The sequence below is a fragment of the Gopherus flavomarginatus genome, chromosome 22, assembly GCF_025201925.1.
Source record: "Gopherus flavomarginatus isolate rGopFla2 chromosome 22, rGopFla2.mat.asm, whole genome shotgun sequence".
Taxonomy (NCBI): domain Eukaryota; kingdom Metazoa; phylum Chordata; order Testudines; family Testudinidae; genus Gopherus; species Gopherus flavomarginatus.
Genome location: NC_066638.1, coordinates 9,429,527 through 9,453,269, shown reverse-complemented (window position 1 = coordinate 9,453,269; position 23,743 = coordinate 9,429,527). Strand labels below are relative to the sequence as shown.

The following is a 23,743-nucleotide window of genomic DNA, read 5'->3' as shown; positions in this document are numbered from 1 at the left end:
TCTCTAAGCTAACTTGGACTTCCCAGGTAGTCAATGGTCTGTCTAGGTATCTACACCACACTTGCCATTAGTCAGTAAATCCAAACAGCTGCTCTGCCACAGATCTGAACTGTCTGTTTTTCCCCACTGCCTGAGTCAGGCCCCATCCTCCCCTCAATCTAGTTGCTGAGAGTTCCACCATCCCTGAAGACAGCAGATCTCCTGGGGGGGGACCTTGGTTGCAGAGGGAGGGACCATCTGTCAGAGAGTCTGGGTCCAGCCTGCTGACCAGTTCCTCCAGCTTTATTGTGTTTAATGGGCAGCCAGTGGAACAAATAGCCCTGGCGTGACATGTTGCTGACAGCTGATAATGGAGCTTCCTCTGTTGAGACTGTTTGCTTTGTAGCTCGGAAACTGATTTTACTCCCCACGTGGGCAAATTATCTCAGCAGCAAATGTGACTGCTTTGGAAATGACACCCTCTCCTTCCTAATCATTTCCTTCTTAAGCCTCGCACTGGATTCCCCTCTCCAGCCAAGGCCACCATCCCACCCTCGCCTGACTAGGTCAGCTTCTTGTCTCAAAGCCAATTTTTAATTCATTTCAACCCTTCTCTCTCTGCACTGCATGTCTGACTCCAGTGATCAATCCATAACATTCATTTTAGTCTTTGCCGATCAATCTATTGTGTGGGCCAGGAGTAAAAGCTTTTGTCAAATCCAGATAAATTATCTCCCCATCGATTCTGTCCCTTGTTTATCGATTCAGTAACATACTTAAAAGCATTCAACCTAATTTATCAGATGTGATCTTCCTATTATGAATCCACGACGGCCATCCATTCCCAAATGATACTTTTCTAAAAAGGCAGCTGCATTCATTTTTCACAAGGGGAGAACCATTTTTCCCCATATACTAACTAGGATAGACATAAGGAAATTAAAATTTTAATGGCCTTTTGAGTTTAATGGCCTCCATAGACCACCACGTCAGGCTGTGGTCCCATCTCGCAAGCGAAGACCAACTCTGTACGTAGAAGGGAGCCCTTCAAGGAACATGCAGGAAGGAGTGCTGGCCATTCTGTAGCCAGAACTCATTTTTCATACTTACCCAGTGTCCCAGCACTGTGGTTGGGGTCAGCCCCGTCGAGAGAAATTTGGGGCCCACCCCCTTATTACACAGATGTTACAGACATTTGGGGGCCCCCAGAACATAGGGCCCTGGCACAATTGTCGTTTTCCCCCCTGCCCTTCTCGTTAGCTTTGGAGTCCTGTGCTGCCTTTGCATAGACATAGTGATCAATCATTTGTAAAGAGGGGTGTCAAAAAAATTCCCTTCATAAGAGCAGGGTGATCAGTCCATAATACGCAGAAAGAAAATCAGATATCATGGGGGAGTTCGATGTGGGGGACATATGCTGGAGGTCTCCTGCTTACACTAATCAACCCCCCTTGGAATTTCTAAAAATGGTAATTTTCGAACTGAAAGAGCATTACACCCTGCTCAGGCTCATTCAACTGAAGACCTCAGGATTTAAGGATGGATGCAGGAATCACTGGGTGGAGTTCAGTGCTCTGTGCTATGGGGAGGGTTAGTTAGATCACAATGTTCCCGTCTGGCCTTTGCAATCTACGAATCTGACTCATTGTCCCTTGCAAACTATTTTTTTTCCCTTCACAGACTGTCCTAGCAGAATACCCCTGGATCCAGCTGCTGTTACTATGACACACCAAGGGACGGACCAGGCATTTTTGCAGCACAGACTGACGTTTTCAATTACTGACTCACCACATTCAAATCAAAGCTCTTCTCCACCCAGCTTTTCGCTTCCTGGAATTGCTCCCCAAGCTCCATGATGTACAGAGTATCTAAGGCATCCACTATGGTAGCCCCTCGAAGGCCCCCTGTATTGGCAAACAAAGAACAACGTGTTTAAATCTTATTCACCTTCCATTTTGGGATATCAACTGATCAGGTTCATTTTCATTTCACCCTTTAACACAAAAGGTGGCTGTGCACATTGGAGAAAGTATTAACCTTTTAAGACGCTCCCTCCATTTCCATCTTTAACAATGAGGTAAAACAATAGCATGTGAGGACAGGATGAGAGCAATTGCTGAGGCTAGGTAAAGAACTGCAGCAGTACATGGCTGTATACTAGACACAGATCAGACCAGACCTTCAGGTGGGAACCTGCTGAACTTTGGGAATGTTCCGCTTGGCATCTAGACCTGAATTTAAATGGACAGAGGCTGTAAAAAGAGCTTGGCCCAGAGATTTTCAAACAGGACTAGTGAGTTTGGGATCTTTAAAAGAGGCCTGATTTTCAGAGGGCAGATGCTCAGCACTTTCTGAAAAATGGGCCCCAAGTTGGGCACCCAAAATCAGTAGTCACATCTGCAAATCTTGGCCTTATTTTCCAGTTCTGGAACATACCTGAAATCAGAACAGCTCGTGACATTTCAGCCCTTCAGATGCAAAGCCCTGCCCTGACTTGGCTACATACCCAAGCTGCAGTCTCTGTCTAATCTGGTTCCAAAACACGGTTGTCCGGCTACCCAGTGAGTTCATCATCAAACATGCATCGTCTACTAGGGACCTTTGTGCTAGCCAGAGTGACCATGGTTGATGACGTTCCAACAGATGCCATGTGGTGATGTGCCTAGAACTGGATCAATCCTGCAAATCCACCAGGCAGGGTCAGGGCATGCACCCCTTCTTGCATCAATGGCGAGTTTGAGAAAATTGTGTGCGAGGGTGTTTTTGTCCATCCTGGCAACATGGCTGAAGAGCATGCAACGCAATAAAATGAATGACTGAAGGGAGGCGAGAGGGCATCATAGTGTCCTTGTACAATGGCAGAGGATCTTGCACTATGTGTGGCAACTACAGGCCAATCTCATTGTTTTCAGTCCCTGAAAGGTCTTTGTTCATGTTCTGCTTGGTAGGATACAGCTGCTTCTTCACAGACATTGTTGTCCACAGCAGTCAGGTTTTACGGCAGGACAGTCAACAATGGACATTGGACTTACCCTTTGGATTCTGGCTGACATAGCGTGTGCTTAGCACCCACCGGCAGCCAAGCTCCCCTCCCTTTTCCCCCCAGTGCGTCCTTCCCACTGCAGATCAGCTGTTCTGCAGCATGCAGGAGGCACTAGGAGGGAGGAAGGGAGGAGGAGAGGGATGAGGCACACTTTGGGGAGGGGGCAGAAATGGGCTGGAAGAGGTGGGTCTGGGGTGGAGCAGGAAGAGGCGGGGCGGGGCCTTGGGGGAAGAGGGGAGTGGTGGCAGGGCCTGGGGTGGAGTGGGGGCAGGAAGAGGTGTGGCGGGGGTTTATTGGGGGTTGAGCACCCCCAGGGCAAGTTGGAAGCTGGTCCCTGTGTTGGCTGAACTGCACAGAGGATTTAACCAGTCTGCTTCATGTGGCACATGTAATCAACCTCAAAGTGCCTTCTGGCTCAGTCGACAGCTCAGCACCTTGGCTAGCACTGAAAGGAGTTGGTGTTCCAAATGTTCTGCTAATTCTAGTATATGATCTTCACACAGATATTGGTGCGAAAGTGTGCCTTGGTTCATGACTTTTGCCACATTTCTACATAACCTCAGGTGTGGAGCAGGGACGCATTCCCCCCCAGGCACTATTCTGTCAAGCCACTGACGGGATGTTAGGACTTGCCGTTCCTCTCATCGAAATCAAGGTTGATCAAGAAGTTTTACCAACCAAGACTATGCCAATGACACTGCCTTGCTTGTGGAGAAGTCACAAAATTTCAGCCCCGCTCACCACGATCTCCAAGATGCCACCCCCAGAGTGAGATTGAACATCTCATGACAGAAAACCAAGGCCCAGAACTTTGGAGCTGGGCCACCAGAACCCCTGGTGCAGGTAGGGTTGAGTACCATGGAGAACTGCTTGGTGAAGGCCAAGAATAATACTTTAATTTGTGAAAGATGACACTTAAGATAACGTAATATTAATATATAGTTTGTTCTGTGGAACGCTGAGCCTACATTTGTGGCATGTGATGTCTCATGGTTTCCCACTACAAATATATGATACATGGCATTAGGTGGCAGCAGCATGATTAAAAATGAAGCCCTTGGACGCTTAACAGAGACCTAGTGAGCTCAAGGGCCAGCTCCACTCACTTAACTAACAGAAAGGTTATCCATGAGTGTTCCCATTTTTCTCCAGCAGAGGGCAATGAAGCGTACGCAGACTAAGCACAGTCCCTCACAAGTACTTGGATCTGCCATATCAACCACCTAAAAATCCATATCAGACTTTCCGTAGAAAGTAATTGGGACCACACAGGAAGACTTTCAACAAAAGACAGTGATGTAGTATCCTGTGCTGAGATGTGGAATGGTGATACATGGAATTGTAGCCCATGTAAGCTGATATCAGTGTGATTTAAATAGTTTAGTACTGTGAACAGCAGCAGAGACATGTTCTCCAAGGATCTCAGTGACACAGTTTCATTTCTGGTGGCTACGAGTCCCTAAAAGTCCTTCTAGTCATCGGAAGGCATTGCAGCAGGGGAGGTAACAGAGAACACAGGTCACTTCCCTATGGGCTTGGACTTTGAGATTGGAGGCCATCATTTTCCTTCATAACCCAATATACATAACTCTTCATTTGGAAGCTACCCATTACCCAGCCCCCCAAAAAGGCAAATTAAAGCTTCACTATCATTTCCTGCATTTTCCTGAACACCCACTGGAGAAGGACTTGTGTGTGAAGTTATTGCTTTGCCCTTACGTTAAGATTAGAGGCACACAAGCATTGCTCCACTGCTATCACATCTCTCTCCTCAATCCTGACACCTACTCTCCTAAGAGAACTGGACAACAAGGAGGGGGAACCCAGATTCAGCGTTAATTTCTGCAGAGGGTGATGCTGCTGGTAACAACTCTCTTGAGTACTGTGCGCAGATGTGGTCACCCCATCTCAAGAAAGATATGTTGGAATTGGAAAATTTTCAGAAAGGGGAAACAAAAAAAACGAGGACTATGGAACGGCTTCTGTATGGAGAGAGATTAATAAGATTGGGACTTTTCAGCTTGGAAAAGAGACGACCAAGGAGGGATATGATAGAGGTCTTTAAAATCATGACTAGGGTGGAGAAAGTAGATAAGGAAGTGTTATTTACTGCTAAAAGAACTAGGGGTCACCAAATGAAATTAACAGGCAGCAGGTTTAAAACAAACAAAAGGAAGTATTTTTTCACACAACGCACAGTCAACCTGTGGAACTCTTTGCCAGAGGATGTTGTGAAGGACAAGACTATAACAGGGTTCAAAAAAAGATAAATTCATGGAGAGTAGGTCCATCAATGGCTATTAGCCAGGATGGGTAGGGATGGTGTCCCTAGCATCTGTTTGCCAGAAGCTGGGAATGGGTGACAGGGGAGGGATCACTTAACGATTACTTGTTCTGAAGAGGTCTTCCGACAGTGGCCAATACCAAGTGCTCTGAAGCACCTGATATTGGCCACTGTCGGAAGAGAGGATACTGGGCTAGATGGACCTTTGATCTGACCCAGTATGGCCGTTCTTATGCACCATCATTCCCCTTTCCCTCCCAACCACAAAGCCTCAAATACTTGACTTGTATCCCAGGAGCTTTCATGAGGGACGCTGCTGCTTTGGCTCAACTATTCCCTCTCACATTTTAAATCAACTAAATTAAACTAAAAATGGGTCTCAGCCACAAACGCCAGGTCCAGGTCAGAACTTTCCTATCAAGCATTCATACTGGGACAGAACATTTTGAGTGCCCTCTAGTGGTGGTTCTAATTATAGTACTACTTAGTACAAGAAACATCTTTTGGATTACACCCAGAAACCTTTACAGGGCATGGGGTATGTCTGTAAGTTGGAGAGCAGGGGAAAAAGTGAAATATGGGGAATAGTTAGCAACAAACCTTGAGATCTCAGCCTTTCTTTATTTAAAAAATTGTCCCCTGGGCAGACAATATACCACATTTCCCAAAAGGCAGGTGATCGGATCTAGATGTTTAGTTTGGACCGATTTCTATTTTAAACATTCTTGTTTCCCTTTAAGAAAGGCACCCCGACTTACTTTGGTGATGTTACGAGATTGTAGTTTTGACACTTTTCAACCAGTCAGCACATGACTGACTTTATGAAACCCAAACCAAGACTTGATTGCACATCTACAGATTGCTGGCTTCCAAATGCCATCTACAACAAGAATTGGGGGGAGATGCACTGGAGCCAACCACTGGAAATGCATTCGGCTCTCACAGACTTGGAAAATGATCATCTAACTGGCACTATCTATAGAAGAGCTGTAGATGGAGTCAAACAGCCACCAGATCTACACGATTGGTCTTAAAAAAAAAACAACTAACGGTTATGTAGCTTGTTTACAAAATGCAGTGACCATGAAAAACAACATCGCCTCAGTCAGAGCTGTTTTTATCAACCCTAATGATTCTGCAATATTAATGATTATGCGATTTTTAATGTGCGTTCCTACTAGCAGGGAGAAATGTACCAGCGCTGAGCAACATGGACACAGGCAAAACACTTTAAGAAGAAAAACAGTGAAGCACTGCCTCAGGCACACCCATTACTGTGATCTTCTGAGAGTAACATGCTAATGGGCTCGATTTAATATGATGATATAATCCACCAAACCTTTCATAATCTGCAAAGAGATAATAATAAAAAGTTGGATTTGCTGAAACTAAATAGGGACAAAGAGACAATGTCACCGTTTTCTGGGATGATTAATAGAAATGAAAAATAAAATAGTGTTTGCATTTACAGAGCCTTTTATGTTTGCCTTCAAATACACGAAACCCTCTGAGGGCTCAGAAGTATGCTCTGTTCTTTGTTCCAGTATGATTCTGAGTTGTTTGGCTTTCTGCCTCTGTATTTTATAAAAGAGGGCGTGCTTCACTGATCATTTGTCCCTTGCCTCATATTAAACTATTGGTTTAAATACTCCTTGAACACAGGGATATCGGAAGAAATGCAGGCTGTGTGTTTTGTACAAGGGTCTTTTAGATGTTTCCGGTCTTCTGAGCCACATCCAAAGTGATCTGCAGCATCTGTATGTGACTTTTTCTCTAAACCCAACAAACTTTATTGTAATAATAAATGAGAGGCACCATATAAATGGAAATCTCAGAGCAAACACAAAATTTGTAACAATTCTATGGCTGTCCAGGACTTCACAGTTGCATCTAGGCTGTACACCAGGGTCTCATGGCCAGATCATGGGCAGCCCAGACCCAGTAGTCGGAGCTGGAGCCAGAGTCTGCAGTCACAAGACAAGGGTCAAGAATCGGCTGGGCTGGGATCCTGGGAGGACAGAAGCAGGAGACAAACAGAGATTGGGAATCCCAACTCAGATGCCAGGAGTCAAATCGGGTCGGAATGCCAGGAATGAAGCCAGGGAAGCAGGAGGCACAAGGCACACAATCCAGTGCAGGGTGGAGCGCACTAGTTTTGGGCAGCTTTCTGTTCCTGCTGCTGGCGTTGGGCCAGTGGGACAATCAGCTGCTCTGGGACTCCATCATTCGAGAAGGTCCTCAGATGGCACTGTGCAGAGGTGCCGTCTTTCTAAGTTGCCGGGGGGAGGTGGGCTTGACCCCCCTCTAAGCCCCAGGCCCCACCCTCACTTCATTCCTGCCTCAAAGCCCGCTTCCTGCCTCTTCCCATCCCCATCTCACTCCATTCCGAGCGTGCCCTGCCCTCGCTCCTCCCCTCCCTCTCAGTGCCTCCTGCATGCTGCTGAACAGCTAATCCATGGGGGGCGAGAGGTGCTGGGGAGAGAGGGAGGAGATGATGGGGGGCTGCCACACCCTTTTTTCCCCCATGGGTGCTCCAGCCCCGGAGCATCCACAGAGTAGGCACCTATGGTGCTGTGCATTTGACTCAACATAGTGCTGTGAATTTTGACAGATTTCTGTTAAGCTTGCCTAGAATTATACAAAGTCGTTGCCAACTGTACGTAAATCCTTTTGCTGCAATGTGGTGTGCACATTTAAGTATCAATCACAATCATAGTTTTGCTTTTGTTCTTACTACACTAGATCATTGGCTCATTCATGCAACATTAAAAAAACAAACCCAACTCAAACTGAAACTGATTCAAGTGAAGCATCCGTATCTGTAACTGTTTTGGGGGAGGGGGCGTAAACTACTACAGACACAAAGAAGGGGGGTACGATCAAATACATTTGAGAACCACTGCCCTATAGGAGCATATTCATTAGCAGTCAGTTGTATAGGGCTTATGACACACAGTCCAGTGGTTGTCATTCCATCCAATATACAGAAGACAGTGTTACATAGATGCTAGCCAGTTTGTTACAATATACACAGACACACTTCCAAAGGGGATATCTTGGCAGACTCTGCGAGACATTTTAAAAAAATATTTCACCTTTCCAGAGCTATATAACTAATGCAAGAGACAGAATCAAAACCCTAGGCACAACTCCTGCTGAAATTGGACAGGCCAGATTCAACTGTGCAGTAAAGCCTTTGCAACTCCCATTGATTTCTCTCCTGCACCTCCAGGGCAACCTATCAGACCTCAGCCACGGCTCTGCTTCCCTCATTTGTGGAAGGTCATCTTTAATCAGTGAGAATACTTCTCAGATCAACCACCCACTCTAAAGAGATAAAGTATCTGATTACTCAAACACCTGCTGGCTCCAGGGTAATCACAGGAAGATTACATTCAGACAAAAGACAGTTCCGGAGATTGGGGTATCCTGCCCCAAAGCCGATGGCTGAGAGCAAGATGAAAGAAAGGGCCTATTCTTATCCTGGGGAGATGTTTTAATGTTACTGCCCTTGGGAGTCAGATGGTGATTAATCCTTTGGGATTCCCCAGCACCACCACCACTCTGAGACCCTCCCAATCACCAGACAGAAGCCACCACTTCTTTGGGGAAGAGGGGGGAGACACTGAGGCACTCCCTCTCCTGTTAGAGAGAGGAGGGGAAAAGACATTAGTGGACTCTCTCTCTGCTCTCTGACCCAGAAATCCTCTTGAGAATGGCTAGATCCAGCTCCAAGCAGGATAGTGAAAGGGAAGGTGTTTGGGGCCAGATGGCTTCTCTCTCCAGCAAGAGGAATTTGGCTGTCTCCAGAGATAGGTATGGACTATAGACTGGACAAGTTGGTAGCCAACGGGCTAAATGTTGGCCTGAGGCAGATTCCTTCTGAGATTTTCAGCGGCCTCTTTCCCACACAGCCATCATCAGTGTCCAGTCGCTGTGCACTACTATTGCTTGTGAAGGTATGGCCACTGATTAACCAATGGTTAATATTTAATATTGAATGAAAATTTAATTATAACTATTTGACATCTTTCCCCCTCCATGCACATACACAGAGAAATGCAGCTACCTGGGGGGTGAAATGTGACAACTACTTAATACCGCTAATAGCACGCAATAGAGTTTAGGTGCAGGACTGACTGAAAAAGTACACCACTTCCAACTAAAATGATGGGCAGAATTTTTACGTAGGTAGAATGCAAGCGAATTTGGCTAGAATAATTGAGTTGATGCTTTTCTCACTGAAGAGACCATGGTCATTTTCATGACTACAAGAGTCTCTGTTTGAAGTTTTCATCTGAGAGAAGACAAACAGCAGTCCAGAAGAAGTACTGTACAGTCGTAATACAAAGCTTCAACTCTCCGGCTCATCACTTCCAGGGAGAGCTTGTACCACCCCGTTCTAAGCCTCAAGTGTGTTTAATCTTTTAAGAGAGAAGAATGGAGACATCCAGGAAGGCAACAAGGCAGCTCTGTTTCTATTTTTACCCACACAGAGAGCAAATCATTCATCTAAGCTTGCTAATTCAGTTGCAAAAATCACCAACAAATATTAAGTTAATGCAACGATTGTGACAGGTGCTGAATGGACAGCTCTGGAAAAAGGATCCAGTATTGTACACACCAGGCAGTAACAGTACAAAAGTCACTGCAACACCCAAAGCTAACATGCCTCAGAACTAGCCTGGAGGAATCAAATCCAGGGACAAGAGGGTGGAATCTCCATGGCTAGTCAATCATGGAAGAGTCTTCATGGGACTTGCTGGAAGGCCCCACTTTAAACATATTTAAAATGACACTAGACAAGGCACTGGTAAGCGATACCATAAGAACAGCCCTGTCCCAGCAGGGGTATGAACTGGACGAGTTAATGGGTCTTCTTCACCCTCAGTTTCACTGTCTTTAACTGCCGGCCTCTCTTGAGGCTGTCGAGAAAGGTGTCGATTGGTGCCAGCAGTGGTGACGGTTTGAATACACTGCCAAGGGCTCACTAGGAGATTCAGCATGTAGCCTTTGGGCCATACGGGGAATGCTGTGGAAGACATATGTCAAACAGCACATGCAAAGACATAACAAGTTTAAACGTCTGTCATGTAACTACAGCATTAAACTTCTGAGGGATTGTCTACACTTAAAACGCTCCAGCGGCACCACTGCAGCACCTCAGGGTAGACACTCCCTACCCTGGCGGGAAGGATTCTCCCATTGGCACAGATAATCCACCTCCCCGAGAGGTGGCAGCTAGGCTGACTGAAGACTTCTTCTTTATCTAGCACTGGGTATATGAGGATTTAAGCTGGCTTAACTACATTGCTTGGGGTGTGGGTTTTTCACACCCTATCAGATGTAGTTAAATCAACCTCATTTTCTACTGCAGACCAGGCCTCAGTAACCAATGACCAGGGTGCTCTGGGGTACAGGCAACAGTATCTGAACACAATCAATCTTTTATCTTACTTCCATTGCTTAACAGTGAAGCCTAAGGTTTACTTTTATGCTAAAACACAGATTTGCATTGATTATATTCCCATATAAGCCCATGGACGTAGGCCAATATGCAACAGATGTGTCATCCTAATAGCAAGATGAATGCTAATAATCAAAGCAGAAAAGAAAAAAAACAGGCTCCATTCCCCCAAGTGAAATATAAAGAGAACAGAAACAGCAGCTGGGATTGCCTGGTACAGACATGCTTCAACGGTTGGTACACAGGCTGCTAACATGCTTTTCTTTGGGGTCCCAGCAAATAAATGCTAAGAAGAGAAGTGAACAGAGCAGCTTTATTTGCAATGTACAGTATAAAAACAAGCAGCTGAAATGAGCTCGGGCCCAGGAACCAGGCTAATTCGGGCTCTGCCAGACTCAGGGCAGGTCTTCGCTACCCGGAGCGGCGGGTAGGGATCGATCTATTGGGGGTCGATTTACCATATCTAGTATAGACGCAAGAAAATCGATCCCCAGTCGCGCTCCTCGTCGACTCTGGAACTCCAGCTCATGAGAGGCGGAAATGGAGTCGACAGGGGAGCGGCAGCGGTCGACTCGCCGCCGTCCTCACGGCCAGGTAAATTGACCTAAGATATGCGGACTTCCGCTACGCGATGTAGTTGTGTATCTTAGGTCAACCCCCCCACTACTGTAGACCTGCTTAGATACGCACGTTAGCAACTTCATCCCTAGTGTAACTCTACTTATGTTAAAGCAGCAACAACAGCAAATAAATTGGCCTGCTGAGGTTAAGTGTCTTGCCCAAGGTCACAGCTTCCCCATATATGCCAGCCACCGGCCAGCAGTGTTAGAACTAATTAAGGCTTGAAAAGCCCTTTGAACTAAGATAACTATAGCAACAATCACACCCTGTACTGCCATCTTGAGTCTCCTTTCCACTACCTATCATCAGCAAGCAAACAAAAAACAAAAAACCCACCACTTTAACAAACACGGGCAGGCCAAGACCATCAGCTCCAGGCACACACACCAGGCAGACTCTAGTTTGAATATAATGTCGCGTACTAGGGGTTTACTTCTCAGTCACAGCAGCTTTTATAACCACAAAGTTCAGGTCTGATATTCAACCGTTGCAAACTCAAACTGCTCTGCACGTGCTTAGGTTTATAATCAGGACCTCACTAGGAATCACAAGGTGCTATCACAAGAGCCTGATGTGCTAGAACATCCATTCTGATGGTGCTCCCATGAATTGGTTAGTTGCCCCGGTTATAAAGAGCCCCGTGGACAAAGTGAAACTGTCCTAGTTTTAAAAACGTATCAAAGAAAAGAAGAAAATCTTTCCCAAAAGCATCTCCCTTTTCCCAGACACACATTTTGCCAATACCTTTGGCTTAGCACTTCTGCCATCTCTCTGGGAGCTGACACAGAGCAAGGCAGACACAACACGAAGACAGCCTCAAGCCTTCAGAGCACTGTTGTTTTACCTTCTGGATCAAGGTTCAGCAACCTTCAGCACAAGTGTCAGAGGGTGGCCATGCAAAGCACCTCTGCTTCTTACTTCCAATGCTCCACATGCAGACAGATCAGCAAGATGTAATTCACAGTAATAGGTGGATTTCCCTTTGCTGCTTTACTTGCAGGTATGTGGCTGGGAAGTGAGCAGGAGTGGAAAGAAGGGACAAAATTAGGAAAGAAGGGAAGGAGCGAGAACATGAAGGGATAAAGGGGAGAAATACAGAGAACCTTTTGTGCTTGTGAGATCGTTAAGTATATTGTGAACACATTCCCCTGGCCCCACAAGGCTTCCAGAAAATGTATTATGTGTTTGTTGCACCCAAAGGGCTGCTGTCTCCTGCTCTGAAGCTTTCTTATCAGATCCAACTGTTAAAAGGCACAGCCCATAACTCAGGCAAACAACCTTTGGTTTTTCCTAAGCAGTGCCTTTCAGTGCAGCCAGATGCAGGATTTCCAACCCCTTGGTTGCATTCGAAACAAACCCTTTGCACGGTGGGAAGAGGTTGGCTTGTGCTCTACAGCAAGTCCAATTCCCTGGGCCTTGCTGGCTGTTCTAACACAGTGCGTGCCTTACTGGGAAAAGAAAGAGCACAAGACATTGGCTAGCCAAGAAAAGAGCCCACAGAGTAGATCATATGTTCACAACACAGATTGAAGTTCACTTTCCCCTTTGTCATAGAAGGTTTGAATTAAGCGGGTATGCAAAGTAACAGCCCACCAGGAAAGGACCCCTCATTTTAGCAGTTCTGCTGTCAGGGACCCTTTATAGAGGGAAATACCTCATATCTGCCACACAATCTGAACCATTTATCTTCCCTGGAAACCTGCCTATTTTTCATATGCAATCCTCATAGGTGCTAACAACCAACTGATCTGTCCTCAACTAGCTCCTTATAGCAAATGACAACAAAGGCCAGAACTGAGAGACTCTCAACTATGAGTCTATCCCTCAAGATTCATTAGTGAAGATCTACAAGTGATGCTTTCAGCAAACGTGTAGCTGAGAAGGACTCGCTTATTAGCCAAAGAAGGAGAAGCTGCCATTTCCAAAGATTCCAGCTGGCTCCTGCACCTGATGCTGATGCCAGGAATTAGATCACCACGATGAATAACAGGTTTACGGCCCCAAGAACTCCAAAGGCTGCTACACTTAGTTTCGGCAAGGTGTTCTCTGTCTTGTGCTACTTAATGCGAGCTTGTGTCTGGGTACAGAAAAACGGAGCATTTCACATTTAAATAGAGGTCTGCTGCAGTTGCAAATACATGGTCAGATCTGCTGGGGGTCACCACTCCTGCTCTACGGAAGTTCTCAGAACATGGACTGCAGGATCACTTGCCTCAAGGATGTTGGAGAGGCACTGACAGTATCAATTTGATCTAGTGACTAATGAAGGTGCTATAATACCCTGCTAAACTGGGGCCACTGCAGACAGTTAAAGAGCACAAGGATATTCCAAAAGGAACACTGTGGTCTGCTCAGCAGGCTGCTGTTCCTGAGGACATGAAAAATGCGCTCATACACTTGTATATGCAAAGTGAGACTTTTCTTCCCCTGCGCTAGCTCTCTTCAGCCTTGCATGATTTTGCCACGAGCTTCCCACAATTAATCTTGCATCTTGCCCTCGGCACTAATAGACTTGGGCTCGGCCTGATTTCTGTTCTGGTCAGATGTTTCACCGTCTAGGATCCTTCTCCAAAAATGCCCTGCCTCCAGTTCTCAATAGCCTCACCCTTGTACTTCAGAGTCGCATCATCTCCTTCAACATAGAGCAAGTGATGACATGGTAACACAGTTGTCAAATCTTCATCAGACAGGAGTGGGCATGGCCTGTTTCTCCTAGCATTGCTATCTGTGTGGAAGGGGCAGTGCTGAGACTATGTACTGCCTTTGTAATGTGGAGAAGGGGGCATGCTTGCCCTCAGTGCCATGCATGGGATGGCATCTTAGCCAGCTCCTGGAAGTGCTTCCCTTTATCAGTTAGCTCTACCTCTGTCTTATCTGAGTTTAGCTGCAGCCACGTGTACTTCATCCATCCGTTTCTCTCTTGCAGGCATTGTGACGTCTAGCTGCCACATCTAGCAGGTTTTTATAGCACCTTGCCGCATCTGCTAAGAGAGACGCATAACACTGAAATCATCAGCATACTGATGACTTGAATCTGCAGCTTCTTATGATGGGTAAAGCCGTTAAGTAGGATTCACAGCACCCCTTGGAGACAGGTGCGTACTGCTTCCTTTCTAAAAGAGAGGAAGCAGAGACTTGTACCAATCTCAGACACAGAATGAGCAGCAGAGCTGGGAATAAAACCCAGAAGTCCTGACTCAATTTCCTAGTCAACACTGTCTTCTAAAGTTTCTCACTGAACAGAAACTGAATCTTTTGTTTTCAGCAAGGCTCTTTAAAAAACAAAAAACCCAACCCCCCCCACACAGTAATCCATTGTGTCAATGCTCAAAGCAAACAGCACAAGTCATTAAAAAGCTATCATACTTAGTCTTCAATATAGCAGGGCTGTTTAAATGCTATAGAGCAAAGAGTTTTCAAATGGCTTCTTGCTAACTTTAATAACCAACCTTACAACTGAAAGGAACAAGAGAGAGGGAGAGGAATTCAGATCATAGCAATGTAAACCTAGATCAAAAATGAATGGCCCTGACTCTCACTATTCTTATGTCAAATCATATTTGTCAAAACAAAAATTAGAACCGAAACCTTGTTTGGAATAAAAATTAGGATGCTGTTTCCATGGAACATGATGAGCTTGTTAACTGCTTAGTCACAGAAGAATTCACTCATGATACATTATTTAGCTTTACCTCTTCGGGTGCTGCAGCACCACAAAGGGCAGAAACTAAAGACTGATACACCAGCGTCCTTTCTTCTGGTAATTGTAGCTACTGGATGCTTCAAAAGAATGAGTTGGTTTTGATTAAAATCAATGCCTTGATAGAATAAAATCTAGAAAAGAAGCCATTACATTGGTTTTGCTTATTAATATTGGTCTGAGACCACACTGAACTTCTGACCTTTTTGCCCAGTGACTCAGGAAAATGCTTTGGTAGCTGCCTGAGATCACGTAGGGAGATGGCCTACAGATGGTAGCAGCACATTACAGAACTCAGAAGAGGAGGGTCTCCACAGATGGTTTTACTCCCTTCAAGATTGTTTTGGCAACAAATCAAACTGTGACAATTGGTAGGCCTTGAGCAATTCTGCAAAAGCTCACTGCACAATCACAGAATCATAGAATCGTAGGCCGGGACCTGGACCTTGAGAGTTCCCCTGCTCTCGTGGCAGGACTAAGTATTATTCTAATCTAGACCATCCCTGACAGGTGTTTGTCTAACCTGCTCTTATAATTATGTTTCCAATGATGGAGATTCCACAACCTCCCTAGGCAATTTATACCAGTGCTTAATCACCCTGAGAGTTAGGAAGTTTTTCCTAATGTCCAACCTAAACCTCCCTTGCTGCAATTTAAGCCCATTGTTTCTTGTCCTATTCTCACAGGTTAAGAAAAATAATTTTTCTCCCTCCTCCTTGTAACAACCATTTATGTTCTTGAAAACTGTTATCATGTCTCCTCTTCTCCAATCTTCCCTCACAGGTCATGTTTTCTAGATCTTTAATCGTTTTTGTTGCTCTTCTCTGGACTTTCTCCAATTTGTCCACATCTTTCCTGAAATGTGGCACCCAGAACTGGACACAACACTTCATTCAGCTGAAGCCTTATCAGAGCAGAGTACAGCAGAAGAATTACTCCTTGAGTCTTGTTTACAACACTTCTGCTAATACATCCCAGAATGATTATGTGGTTTTTTTTGTTTGTTTGTTTTTGCAACAGTGTGACACTGTTCACTCATATTTAGCTTGTAATTCACTATGACCCCCTGATCCCTTTCTGCAGGGCTCCTTCCTAGGCAGTCATTTCCCATTTTGTATGTGTGCAACTGATTGTTCCTTCCTAATAAATTTCATCCTATTTACTTCAGATCATTTCTCCAGATTGTCCAGATCATTTGGAATTTTAATCTGATCCTCCTAAGCATCTGCAACCCCTCCCAGCTTGGTATCATCCGCAAACTTTGTAAGTGTACTCTCTATGCTAGTCTCTAAATCACTGATGAAGGTATTGCTAGGAACCATGGGGACTCTGTCAACTCAGGTCAAAGAGGCCTTGGAAGAGCCTGCAGCTCTCTGATAATTATAATTATGGTACTAAAACTCAATTTCGGCTACAAAAACACAACAAATAAGGCTCAACAGTACATGGGAGTCACGGAACAATACTAGCCATGACCCTCACCAAACAACTCTTCTTGTACTGGCTTGCTACCAAAATCTGGTCAACTGTAGTAGCAAGTTCCCCATCTTTACTCCTCAGTCATCTGAACTGGCTAATCTTCACTCTGCCCATCTCAAACCCTCAAGATTGGCAAATTAGTTACTCATTCCTCCCCGCCCCATGCTGGCATATATTAGCTAAAATAAAACACTCTGTAGCCTTCAGTTTTAACTTTACTTTACAATCCAAAGGTCCCACTGTTTCAAGTTTAACTTTTCCACTCTGCTAATTACCCTCTAATATGGAAACATTTTTCGATAAACCACTGTTGAGTGATATAATCTGATTCTAGAGCAGATTCCAAAATTGAAAGAGGTGAGGCAAGAGAAAATAAGTTTGTGATCAAATAATCAGAAGGATCAAATCAGTTGCTAATGGATTTCTCCCCCATCACTAGCTTTCTTGAATAGAGGCACAGTGGTAGTTCAGCTACTGTAAATTAAACAGAAAAGCTAAGTAAATGCAGCAAAAAGGTTTATAGGATTTTATAAACTGAAATTCTGAATTAATGCCTTATAAAATTGTCCCTTTACATCCTACTATTTCAGCAGTCTATAACTGTTTCTACCACATCATCAAGACAATATTATATACCACATAAATTCTACAATCCCAATGACAATAGATCACAGTTAATGCCTTAACTCAATTTATTTTCCATTGTGGTTTTGTCTGTGAATTTAAAAGATCTAACACTGTGTAACTTTGTTCAGTTTACGTTACCTTAAACCAGAGTTTCTCAAACTGGGGGTCGGGACCCCTGAGGGGGTCAGGAGGTTGTTACATGGGAGGTCGCAAGCTGTCAGCCTCCACCCCAAACCCTGCTTTGCCTCCAGCATTTATAATGGTGTTAAATATATTAAAAAGGTTTTTTATTTGTAAGTGGGGGGAGTCACACTCAGAGGCTTGGTATGAGAATGGGGCCACTAGCACAAAAGTTTGAGAACCACTGCCTTAAACAAACTACATCAGAGCAATAAAATACCACTACGAAGAGATAAAGGAGACAACAATTAGTCTAAGAACTAGAAAAGATCCATTCCATTCTTATCAGCACATTCTTTGGCAACTAAAAATCTATTTGCTTTTGAGTAACTTCATTTGTTTTTGCTTTCCAAATAAACCAATCCAAATATACACCACTGCTGGAGTTACAAGACACCTCATATTCAGAATGTTTCTGTCCCCTATACATTGATCCTCCTTGCTGTACATTTTGTGCATAAGTCAAAACATACCACTCCAAAATATTTAATATAGAATCATAGACTAAGTCAGAAGGGACCATTACGATTATCTAGTCTGACCTCCTGCCACAGAATCTCACTCACCCACTCCTGTATCAAACCTGTGTCTGAGCCACTGAAGTCCTCAAATCATGGCTTAAATACTTCAAGGTGCAGAGAATCTTCTGGCAAGTGACCCATGCCCCACGCTGCAGAGGAAGGCGAAACCCCCCCCAGGGCTTCTGCCAATCTTCCCTGGGGAAAAATTCCTTCCCGACCCCAAATATGGCAATCAGCTCAACCCTGAGCATGTGGGCAAGACTCACCAGCCAGACACCCAGGAAAGAATTCTCTGTAGTAACTCAGATCCCACCCCATCTAACATCCCATCACAGGCCATTGGGCATATTTACTGCTAATAGTCAAAGACGAATTAATTGCCAAAATTAGGCTATCCCATTATACCATCCCCTCCATAAACTTATCAAGCTTAGTCTTGAAGCCAAATGTGTCTTTTGCCCCCACTACTCCCCTTGGAACTTCATTCCTCTGATGGTTAGAAACCTTCATCTAATTTCAAGTCTAAACTTCCTGATAGCCAGTTTATATCCATTTGTTCTTGGGTCCACACTGGTATTGAACTTAAATAATTCCTCTCCCTCCCTGGTATTTATTCCTCTGATATATTTTAGAGAGCAATCATATCTCCCCTCAGCCTTCTTTTGGTTAGGCTGAAGAAGCCAAGCTCTTTGAGTCTCCTTTCATAAGACATGATCCATTCCTCAGATCATCCTAGTTGCCCTTCTCTGAACCTGTTCCAGTTTGAATTCATCCTTCTTAAACATGGGAGACCAGAACTGCACATAGTATTCCAGATGAGGTCTCACCAGTGCCTTGTATAATGGTACTAACATCTCCTTATCTCTACTGGAAATACCTCACCTGATGCATCCCAAGACCGTATTAGCTTTTTTTCACGGCCATTTCACATTGGCGGCTCATAGTCATTCTGTGACCAACCAATACTCCAAGGTCCTTCCAACTGATGCCTCCCCACCTTATAACAATAGTTCTTGTTATTAATCCCTAAATGCATGACCCTGTACTTTTCACTATTAAATTTCATCATATTACTATTACTCCAGTTTACACGGTCATCCAGATCTTCCTGTATGATATCCTGGTCCTTTCTTTATTGGCAATACCTTCCAGCTTTGTGTCATCTGCAAACTTTACTAGCACATTCCCACATTTCATGCCAAGGTCAGTAATAAAAAGATTAAATAAGATTGGTCCCAAAACCAGTCCCTGAGGAACTCCACTAGTAACCTCCCTCCAGCCTGACAATTCACCTTTCAGTATGACCCGATATAGTCTCCCCTTTAACCAGTTCCTTATCCACACGCTAAAAATACAATCAGATAGATGAACATTTGCAGTGACAGCAGCAGATATTAATTTTCTTGCAACTACTTGACAATTATCTAACAGATTCATCAGAAATCCATCTGCTTCACTCCAGTCAGAGTATGCACTCAAGACACTGCAAAAGCGACCACCACTCCAAACAGTGCACACCTATATCAAGGGGAGAACTAAGAGATACGGATACACACTTCTGAAATAATTACATTATTCTTGCCCAAAGTGAGGAAAAATAAAAGCACTGATCATTTCCTGCCAACACTCATAGAAAACACGAGGGTAGGTAATCCTATTGTACGAGGCTTGGGAATGGGATGTCTTATTGTATAGAGCTACAGAATGTTGGCAGAACTTTTAGAGAGCTGTTTGCCAAATGAGGATACTCCACTTCCCATTGGAATAAGAAGAATTCTAAGGACCACTTTAATAAGATCTGTCCAAACATCTGGCCACAAGACATCTCAATCTGTTTTTCTTTGTTAACACGAGTCGATCCTCTGAATTCACAGGAAGTGTTAATGAATCACAATGCCACCTGTACTGTACAATGTGTGTCAGCATATGTGCTACACAGTTACCAGGTAAACCTGGCACCAAATACAGAAGAGCCCCAGGAGATTTAGCTATTTGGTTGCTAAGGTCAAATTCAATACTGTAAGTGAATTCGTCCAGCTGGGGAGGAAATCGCTTTTTTGTATTATAAACCATTCATGGTTTTCAAATCTCAATCTCCCCCAAAGAATTAAGTCTGTTGTTCAAAAGAATTGTCTGCTGTCTCTCTCTGAACAAGGACAGTTGGGTGCCGGGGAGGAATAAAAAGAAAGATATTCAGTTAATTTAGAAAGCTGACTATGGCAAGGTAAACTACAATGGGAAGTCAGGGTGACCAAAGCCATTTGACAAGATTCTTATTGTGCACTGAAAGGGAAGGCGCTCAATAGGAAAGTTAAATGCACAGCATAGTAACAGTACCTTTATTACCAGGCATGGCTTGACAGTGTTAGTGGTGTCTGATCCCAAAGTTTAATCCTCTGTGCCTCAGTTTCTTCATCTGTAAGACTCATCTTTGGGTGTGTGAAGATCTTCTGCTGACAAGCATTGTGTGTTGTGTAAAGTATTAGCAAATCACCCCAAAATTCCTGGAGATCAAATTGAGCTACTTTCTATTCGAGAGCTGCTGAAGGGAGCCACTGGCTGTATTGGATGTTAAGGGCCTAATGCACATCTGCAATGGAGAGCTCAGCGAGAAATTGAAAGCATTATTGATACAAATACTCCTCTGGGAGAGCAGTTTTCTATTTCATTTCTGCAACAGGGCTTGGATGTCAGTGAAATTGACATGATTCTTTCTTGCAAAGTTAGGTTATTTGATAACCAGTGAGGAGTAAGGCTGGATACACAGGTACAAACAGGTTAAGGGATGGGGGACAATGCACGTACAATTGGAGTGAAAAGTTTCTAGTTTCTCTTCTGTCTGTTTGAAATTACTTTTAAGGTACGTCTTCACTACCCGCCATATCGGCGGGTAGCAATCGATTGCATGGGGATCGATATATCGCGTCTCATCTAGACGCGATATATCGATCCCCGAACACGCTTATATTGATTCCATAACTCCATCAACCCGAACGGAGTTGTGGAATCGACAGGGGGAGCCGCGGACATCGATCCTGCGCCGTGAGGATGGTGAGTAATTCGATCTTAGATACTTCGACTTCAGCTATGTTATTCACGTAGCTGAAGTTGCGTATCTAAGATTGATTTTCCCCCGTAGTGTAGACCAGCCCTTAGACTGGTTAAAGGTAATAGGATTCTCTCTTTTTATTTTTTCTTCACATGGCACCCTGAGGGACTGCATCAGTTAATGAGAGGGGCCTCAGCAGGCCTATTAAAGTGAACACACATCTCATCTAAAACAATTATCCATGGACTTCAAGAGACATAGCTAGCAGTTAATGAGCAGAGGCTGCTAATTCGTCTTATTATTCAAGAGAGGGAGACTTTGCTAAAATAATCAAAAAGAAGGTGCCCTTCCAACTTCCAAAGACATTTTCCAAAAGGCAGAGGCAGATGTGTTATGACTGGAAAGGAGAGAAGCCACTTGTAACGCTAGACAAGATGTCCCCCTCAGTGGATGATACAGAAGATTCATTTGGAGGCACTTCTTAGAGCAGAGAGAGCATTTTAGTTTGGGAGAGGAAAAGTACCTATGTGATGCTCTGTAACCCAGCGGGCCTGAGAACTCAACCCTTGTGATGAGTTTATAAATGAACAGAGACCATCTGGTGCAGGGATAAAGCTTCTCTCTCCTCTCAAATACAAATAATTCTGTTGTTCCATGTACAGCTGAACGGGAAGTGCAGTGCCTGGAGACCAGGGCCGGCTCCAGGCACCAGCGAAGGAAGCAGGTGCCTGGGGCGGCCAATAGAAAAGGGGCGGCATTCCAGTGGCAGGTCCTTCACTCCCTTTCTCCTTCTTCGGTGGCAGCTCAATCGGATTTTCCTTTTTTTTTTTTTTTTTTCCCCTTTGCCACTTGGGGCGGCAAAACAGCTGCAGCCAGCCCTGCTGGAGACGCAAGACACTTTAAAGATGAGTTGCTTCTTTCTGGCTAAAACTGGCAGTATTAGAAATGGTTCTTTGGGCTCCGCCCTGCAAGGTTCCAAATACCCTCATAACTCAGCAAAGCCAATGGGAATCATGGCATGCCAACAAGCATTTCACAGGATCAGACTCTTAGAGATGGACTAGAGTGAGGAGGAGAGAAGGAACTTCTATTTAAACGGCTTTCTGACTGCTCTGACATACTAACTGCAAAACCAAAAAGCTACATTAACAAGCAGTATGTTAGAATTAGAATTTTGGTTGTGCAGAGGCATAAGGAAATTCAAAATACTGATTCCCACAGCAACCAGAACTCAGCCCACTTGGCATAAGAAATACTTTATGCTATTATAAGATGTTAATGTTAATGCCTACAGGCTAAATTTTGTCCTCAAATACATGGATAGAGCTTCAGTGAAATAAATGGAAGCCCTTCTACCCTTAGCCAAGGGGAAAACTCAATTCTTAGTTCCTACATCCCTGAATTATTTGCCATCACATGCAGAAAACACCATGTACATGGCTTTTTGGGATTCATATGTGCAATATGGCTCAGTTATGGCTTCTGTGAGCACCATCGCTTGGAATTTAGTGATTTTTAAGCACAACGTTTCAACCAGAATGTTGTAATCACATAGTATGTCTCCCAGAAGAAAATACAGCCACATGTGATCATATGTTCAAATAAAAGTATTGTGGCAAAAAATGAAAATATACTTATGTGCTTTTAACTGCATGTTTGTAAATCTCAGCAACCACATGCACTATACATCGCAACTGCTATGGAAAATGATTCATGTCCTTATTACATCATTTTCATCTACAACATCTTGATTTTCCTCAATCAATTTTTAACTCAAGTCCAGCACAATCCGCTTTTCCACTGGGGAATCATATGCAGCATGCATTATGGTACATTAGAACTTTTGAGAACAAAATACCACAAAATGTCTAAACAATTTTACTAACAAAAAAAAAAACCTCAAGAAAAGGCTGAAGGGATTTTCTTCAAACTTCCGCAAAAAAAATATTTTTTTTCCTTTTTCTTTTGGGGGAGAGAACACACCAGAGAAGTTTAATCTCGAAAGAGAATATTTTGAAGAAATCGTGAGGGTCTTAGAATTAAAGTGCCTGCCACGTGAAGCTAACTTTGAACTCATTGACAAATCAGATATGAAAGTTGATGTCCTATGGGATGATGCTAAATAGGTATTAAACAGGACAAGCGATTTTCAGCTCTTTTATGCTAAAAGAAGGCATGTTTCAGAAAGATAAGAGAATACAGGGAACGAAGGAGGATACCTAGAGAAATTACACAGAACACAATGCTGTAAAAGAAGCAGTTCTACATGGGATCACCTGGGGGGGTGAATGAAAAACAGGCAAAGTCTCGCACTAATCTAGATGAATATTCTGTGAGAAAAATAATTAAAGTTTAAGGCACTTAGGTAGCACCACAAAAAACACAATAAAGGAGTTAAGCCCTAAAATTAAAAGCTAACACAGCAAGATCAGTTCTGACCCTACCTAGTCTCTTAGAAGTTCATTTTTGAAAAAGATGGAGAGCAGTGAATTAAATATAAAGAGGAGAGATGGGCTTCCTGCTACATAATTTATATCTACCTCTTCTTTATCAGTAGACAAGGGGAAGTCAAATGCAGAATTAAAAATAAATAAATAAAAGCTGTAATGCCAGAGACCACAAGATATTTCCGATATACACACACACACACACACACACACACACACACAAATAATAATGTCCTAAATTTGTTCCAATTCTCTGCTGAGTTTCTGGCGTTCTTCACCTTTTCTGGGAGGGAAGGGTGGTTTGGTTGGGGAGGAGGCAGAAGAGAGCACCACACAGTGCCCATAT

The 23,743-nt window shown here is 43.9% G+C and overlaps 1 protein-coding gene across 1 annotated transcript in view; it reads right to left on the bottom strand.

Moving 5' to 3' along the window:
* Nucleotides 1-23,743, bottom strand: part of MAN1C1 (mannosidase alpha class 1C member 1) — an 86,040-nt gene that overhangs the window by 25,782 nt on the left and 36,515 nt on the right. The window contains exon 3 of the mRNA XM_050932229.1: nt 1,768-1,883. Coding sequence (XP_050788186.1) covers nt 1,768-1,883 — 116 coding nt within the window. The remainder of the gene's footprint in view (nt 1-1,767; nt 1,884-23,743) is intronic.